The 7,113-nt window shown below is 47.2% G+C and overlaps 1 protein-coding gene across 1 annotated transcript; it reads right to left on the bottom strand.

Moving 5' to 3' along the window:
- Positions 1 to 3,302: 3,302 nt before the first annotated feature.
- Ccin (calicin) lies at positions 3,303 to 5,069 on the bottom strand. Its single transcript, XM_047523647.1, has one exon. The coding sequence runs from the start codon at positions 5,067 to 5,069 to the stop codon at positions 3,303 to 3,305; it is 1,767 nt and encodes a 588-aa protein (XP_047379603.1).
- Positions 5,070 to 7,113: the final 2,044 nt, after the last annotated feature.

Raw genomic sequence — 7,113 nt, forward strand, 5'->3', positions numbered from 1 at the left:
GAAAGAGTAAAGCTCCCTCACTCACTTTGTGTGTGTGTGTGTGTGTGTGTGTGTGTGTATGTATAAAGTGAGAGAAAGATAATTTTGAAAGGAAAAGAACTAGAATAAACCTCAACTGTCGATGTATTTCAGGTAGATTGATTTTTAGAAAGAAGCTAAGACTCTCAAAACTGATTCCCTTAAAATTATGCATGTCTGACTTTCCTTTGGTTGAAGACCTGAGTTGTAATTCAAAGGTCTTATCCTTCAAAGTCATCCTTTCTGCCATGAATTGCCAAAGTCTTGCTAGCAGCAAAAGCCTAGATGTGATTCTAATTCTACATTCAGCCATGGCAGCTCCTCCAGGCAATAACGTCTGACTGCTTCAGCCTTGTGGGCTAATATTAGTGTGAGAGGGGCTCAGGAAGAAAGGATGGAGGTACCACACTGGTGACCATAGCAAATTATAATACCACCATGCCAAAGAGCTCTAATGATTCTGATGCAGGTGGGAGTGATCAGTGTCACGCAGCTCTTCAAGAAAAAGAAATGTAACCAAGAAAAAGACAAAGAGGTGAATTTTGGGAGCTGGGGTTGCAGCTCAGTGGTAGAGTACTTTCCTTGCACATTTGAGGCACTGGTTTCGATCCTCAGCACCACATAAACATACACATATACACATATATATGATGTCTATCTACAACTAAAATATTTTAAAAGTCATCCTTTAAAAAAAAGTGAATGTTAGGGACAGAAATCAGACTGAGTGAGCAGGGCTAGGGATTGATTTGGAGAAGAGATATGATATTTAGGAAATTCAACTGGGAAAAAGATGGATAGATAGCAAGATAACAAGGTGAACTTCAGAGTTGTGGAAGGTTTGTTTTCAGTGTAGGAGAAATTTGAGAATATTAATGGAACAAAGAGAAGAAGATAGGAAGAAGGTGTAGAGAGAGGGGAACTAAGGAGCCTGAGAAGTTGAGAAGTGACAGAACTGAGACAGGTGGAAGAATAAGCTTTGAATCAAGGAAGCACAGCTTCTTTGAGGTGCGAAGGAGCAGAAGCTCCCTTTTGGTGGGTGTGAGGTTGGTTTTAGAGCTCAGGTCATATGACTTCTGCTTCCCTGGAGAGCTAATGGCAGAGTCAGTGGTAAGTGACTGAAAGTGAGAAAAGGGGAAGAATGGGGATCCAGAACACCAGAGGGGGTTGGAGAATGAGCCGTGAGGAGTGGTACAGGGAATCAGCAAGAGATTCTTTGGACTTCCGTGCTGTTGGTTTAGTAAACCTGGGGAGTAAGGCAACTGAGCCTAGTCCATGAATCTGTAAGACTTCATTCTTCCAGTTGGGCAGTGAGATGAGAGAGGTGGTAACAGCCCAAGGTTTGAAGAAGTGCAAAATATGGGAGAAGTCCCGGGGAGGGGAGAGAAGGTCAGCTACGAAGTCTAGGGTCCTGTCCGGTAGGAGAAAGTAAGCCCTGACAGGGAATAGGATTTGAAGAGAGAGACCACCCAAGAGAGCTCGGTAAGGTAATGCTGAGTAGGTTATGCAAGATGGATTGAAAAAGAAAAATGGAAGTGAGCAGATTTGAACCCTGAGAATGTCTAAAGTGTCCTGCATGATCTAATAGAATAGCCACCAATCTCATAGGGCTATATAAATGTGGTTAGACTGAACTAAGCTGTGCTACAATGTAAAAATTCATGCTGGATTCCAAAGACATACTGTGAAAAAGAAAAAAAAGGTCGTTGAGTATCTCATTAAATTTTTATATTGACTACATCTGTAAATAATACTTTTAATATATTGAGTTAAATAAAATATGTATTAAAATTAATTTCACCAGCTTCTTTTCACCTTTTTAATGTGTCTACTAAGAAAACCTGAGTTACATATGTGGCTCACACTACATTCCTGCTGCATGGCACTGGTGTAGACACTCCCTTCCCTAGCACATGGATTGTCTGTGTCCCCAACATCTGGAACAGGGAGCCAGCGAACAAAGGGACCTCAGTGAATGGTGTGTGCGTGCATTTGAAATAAATGAAAGGATGAGTGAATAAATTCATGAATGAGTGAGTAGATGAGTGAGGATTATATATAGTTTTCAAGAAGTTAGTCAGTTTTCTATATCACTGAGGATTATGTGTGAATATACAAATGAATGAAAGAGAAACAGTTAAAATTGAGGAAAATTCATGAAAGCTTTGAAATAGGGAGTCTCACAGAGAATTTTATGGGAGACTTAATATAAGGGCCTGAGAATTTGAACCCTTGCCTCACCCACCCACCTTTTTATCTTTTAAAAAAGCACTTCTGTAGCACTGTAGTATATGCCAAGGCTTTCTTGGGCATTTGCTTGCATTAACTCTTAAACTTCATATTTACACTATGGGGTAGATATGCTTATTAACTCCCTTTTATAAAGAATGAAACGAAGGCTCAGAAAATGTTAAATAACTTGCCTAGGATCACTGAGGAAGTGATGACATTGGTATTTGAACCAGGCTACCTGGCCCCAGACTCTGTATCCCTATTATACCATCCTGCCTTTTTTTCCCTGTCATTTTGCTTCATTCCCAAACTCCTCTACACTAGAGATATAGGTTTCTTTCTTCTCCCTTTACTAGCTTCTCTTCCATCCTCAATCCCTCAGACCTCATATATTCCAGCAGAAAGTTCTCAATGAACCTTAATTCCTGGAAACAACTAAGTAATCCTCAACTTCCCCATAAATGACACAAAAACTACTGTAGATGCATGGTCAAACACAACAGCCAGTTAACCCTGCCTCTGCCTCCCCTTACTGCTGCCTCCTTTTCCTGTCCTTCCTATGCACATCACTTCCTGCAAGGTTTGAGTGGAGTGTTGGAGGATCCCAAGCTTCATGTCTCTGAGGAAAGGTTTACCTGTCAGTCTAGCAGATGCCTGAGAGGTGATCATGGAGTGCAGAACAGGGGGTTTTCTAGACATCACTTTGGCCAGTGCCTGGGAGGTGCCTCAGTCCCACCCATCAAGGATTCTTTTTTGGCCTCTGTTTGGATACTTGGTGACCAAATAACCCTGAATTTCCACCCAAGATAGCCCAGGAGATGTCTCAGTGCCCCCACCAGAGACTTCATTCCAACCTCTGTTGGAGACCTCCAGTGACACACCAGCCCTGGATTTCCACCCATTGGGAGCAACCTTAGCCCAGGAGCTCCTCCTTCAGGGCCAAGCACAGACTGGAACGCTAAGAAGGAACCAAAAGGCCACCTTCCTCTCTTTCTTTCTCATTAAATTGTGAATAATAATGCATTTACTTATTCTCCCACTTAAAAAGTTGTTTAAATCCTTTGAAGAATCTTGCAAGGTAGCTTGGCTAGACAGCAGGCGGGACAGTCCAGTGCCTCTGGTGGTGAGGCCAGGGTCTTCCACTCGCCTGTCTTTTGATCCAGCAAGTAGGCGTTTGGATTGATGGTGTAGTCCTTTGTCTGGACATCACTGGCTGTGGTGACACCCCCACATACAAACACCTTGCTGTCTCCAATGGAGCATATAGCATGGGACACATCCAAGGGACAGTTGTTGGGCAAGAGAGGCACTGAGGTGGTCGTCTTGTTGGCCTTTATCTTCTGCAGGTTGATTTCTACACTCTGCCGGTGGCTGTGCACACAAAGGATATTATCCTGATGGAAAGAGAGCAGAGGCCGGTGGTTGAACTCAATAGGAAAGGTAATACACTGGACCACATCCCCAGTGGTGGTGTCAAAGCAGTCCACTACCCCAACCCGGGAGATGTAGCCTTTCACCAAGCACCGCCCAGTGACAATGTATAGGTTCCGGTCACCCTTGGTAATCACAGCTGTGCCATCCATAGGGATGCTCATTTTCCCTGCCAGGCACCAACATTCCTTGCGATCATCATAACGATAGATGTTGGAGACATATCGCCTTGGGGCAATGCTCCCACCCACTGAGTATACTGTCCCCCCACAGGTCACCATGGTGTGAAAGACAAGCCCAATGGGCAGATCAGGCAACTTGGTCCAGGAGTTGTCATCCATGTCATACCGCCAGGCTGTCTTCAGCCCTGAAATCTGCTCAGTGGTGCCACCAGAGATGTAGATGTAGCGACCAGCAGAAGTGGCACTTAGTGCTGCTGCCCTGTAAGGCATCTCTGAGAGCTTCAACCACAGGTTCTCCTGGATGATATAGGCAAACACTCCATCGTTGAACTTGCCATGGGCCTTTTGGCCACCAAGGATGACCACAGAGTCAAGCAGGGCCCCTTTCCGCTGGTAGGTCAGCAGGCTGCATGGCCGCTCCTGCTTTCGGTCCATCAGGACACTCTCAATCAGGGTCACATGGGCTGAGCTGTTCTCCATGCCCATCAGCTTGTTGCTGGCAAACATCAGTGTCTTGTTGGAGACTGCATTGAGATTGATATAATTGAAGAACTTCTTGAAATATTTCTCCCGCTCCTCCTTCCGGAAGTAGACCCAATTGACAAGTGCACTGAGAGCCTGGTCCTCATTGAGCACATGAAGGTTTTCATCGCGGAGCAGGCGGCCGAAGATGACAGGTGGGCAGCGCATGAAGTTCATGGAGCCCTCAGGACTGGCCCAGTAGTGGAAGTTGTCACGAATGCCGGAGTAGGCCAAGTCTGATACCTCTTTCAGCTCAAACAACTCAGCTAAGAAGAGGTAGCGCAGACAATTGGCACGGCGGATAGATTTAATAAGGAAGTCATTGCAGTGGATCCGAAGGCGTGGTGTGTTGAAATACTGGGCTCCCCGAAGCAGCTCCTCCACGTTCTGTTCTGAGATCACCACCTTGCCACTGTAGAAGTAGTCCAGCAGCTGGTCCACGGTGCCTGGACTCAGGTAGTTGGGGTCAATGGTGATGAAGAGTTCATCAGTGGTTTTCATGTCGTTGCTGGAGATGAGGCTCTTCACCAGTGGAGAGACAGCTGCCAGCACGTTCCGATGTGCAAAGAAGACATGGTGGTCCACGGTGAGGGCCATGTCCCAGTACTCTTTGCGTTTCCTCTGTTTATTCAGGTTCTGTAGCACAAAGCTGTTGTAGTTTTTCTCTGTGAATTCCAATTTCATGGTGATTCTTGCTGACTGAGGCAGAAGATCAGCAGCAGGTACTGGAGAACAGACTTTCTCAGGCCTTTGGGATTCAGATTGATGGTTGTTTGCAGACCAGTTGAGCAGAGAGGAGTTGGGGGTGAAAGAGAGGATGATGTCACAGAGCAGATGAGGTCATCACAATGCAGGCCCCCTGCGGCCTTTCTCAGAGGCATAGGGCCTTTCTATCCTCTGATGGTTATAACTTGCCAAGGTTAGATAACCTACCGGGACCTAGAACCCAAGCCCAGAGCTCAGGAAGAAGCTCAGGAATGGGCTGCAATGCCTACCTGGGACTTTCAAACCTTAGTCCAAGGCTTCTTCTGGGATGTCAGAGCCAGTTTGAGTATGGCAGTATGTAGGGGAGATGGAGGAAGGGAAAAGATTATCAGATCATTTAGAAGAATTCTCCCATTTCACAGAAGGGAAAGTGAGACCCAGAGAAGAGAAAGTACTTAATTCAGGTAACAGAGTCAGCTGGAAATAGAACATGGCCTGGAACCCAAGCTGCCTGTAACTTAGAACTCTTTCCACCTTTTCAGGAAGTTCCTAACCATTCAGCTTTTCACAGTCTCTGATTCTCAGGATTCAGAGTCCCTTTCTCTGCCAAAGTCCAGAGCATCCGAGAAGAAAAACTCTATCCTTTGGCTTCTGACCTTTATGGCCATGAACACCATTCTTCAAAATGGAGAGGTGAGGACCACTCATTGAAGCAGGTGTGTAGGAGCTAGCCACGCCCCAGGGATGGGAGGTCCCATAGAGCCCTGATTATTTTTGCCACAAACTGGAACGTTCGCTCACATTTCCAAATGTCTAGTAAAATGTTGGGGACGGTAGGGGGTCAGCTCTCTCCATCAGGGGTGGACTTAGACAAGTGACACAGACCTCAGTTTCCTTATCTGTGCGATGGGAGTAACAGTACCTGCTTCAAAGATTAGTTTAGATAAGAAAATGACTAGAGTGGTGAGCGATCGCTCAATGCTAGCTGCCATCCCTTGCTAATATTACAGCAGTTCGCCGTGGTGGTGGTGATGGCTCTGGTTTCGTGATTGTCAGGGAGGCGATGATCCCCATAACGCTTCCTGAAACGACTTCCGGAGCCTTCTGCGGCCGCAAGGTGGGGCTGCAGGGTCACCCCCAGTCACCAGAGCACGCGGCCTCCGCGCCGGGGCGCCACCCAAACTCTAGAGACGGAAACCAGCAAACCGGTGCCTCTGTCCGCGGGGCTTTCACCCTCACGGTGCAGAAGCGACCCTGGAATTCTAACGGCAGGATCAGGGGCTCACGGTCTGGCAGATACACACGCGTCGCCACTTTACGGATAGGGGCACTGAGTCCCAGCGGGGGCCGTCTCGGAGTCACTGCGTCAACTCGGGAGGTGCCTGACCCCGCGGAACCTCCGGGTGGGGTTCCGCAGGGGAGCCGTGGGTCTCGCCGGCACTCTCCACCTCCCGGCCGGAGGGAGGAGAGGCTCTGTTAGTTCCTGGGGTTCGTCTGGGGGGCTATTGCCTGATTTAGGACAGGGTAATGGCCAGCCAAAGCCCCCGCGGTGGGGCAGAAGAGCTCGTTGGCCCCATCCCAACCAGGTTTTAGGGGCTTCTAGGAGGGCCCTCGACATCCAGGCCCTTGCACTTGGCTCTAGCATTGGCAAAAGGGTGTAGAGAGGACCTAACTCAGGTTCTGTCCCTGCTCTTCTCCATTCTGTGCCCCAAGTCCCACTCTGGAGTGTCCCTCTCAGGAAGATTTGGTGTCAGTCTTGAGGAACATGAGCCTCTCCAGCTCTTCCTTCCTGGCTTAGTCAGGGTCTCATTTTTGTTTATTGTCACCCTTCCTCCTTTCATTTCATTCCTTTTCCTTATTTTGGGATTTGGTAATTGAAATTGTTTTTTTCTTAAAACTTACTCTTTAGTACTCTGTTACCTTGACACCTGCATAGGACAGTCTTTTGGAGTAAGGTGACTGTACAAGGCTCAGAACTTCTGTCTGCCCCACTGGAAGAATTTTCTCTAAAGACTTCTCCAGC

Source organism: Sciurus carolinensis, chromosome 14, assembly GCF_902686445.1.
Source record: "Sciurus carolinensis chromosome 14, mSciCar1.2, whole genome shotgun sequence".
Classification (NCBI taxonomy): Eukaryota; Metazoa; Chordata; class Mammalia; order Rodentia; family Sciuridae; genus Sciurus; species Sciurus carolinensis.

What these genes read in the sequence shown, in the direction of transcription:
- Ccin (XM_047523647.1), bottom strand. Translation starts at nt 5,069, where the DNA reads ATGAAATTGGAATTCACAGAGAAAAACTACAACAGCTTTGTGCTACAG.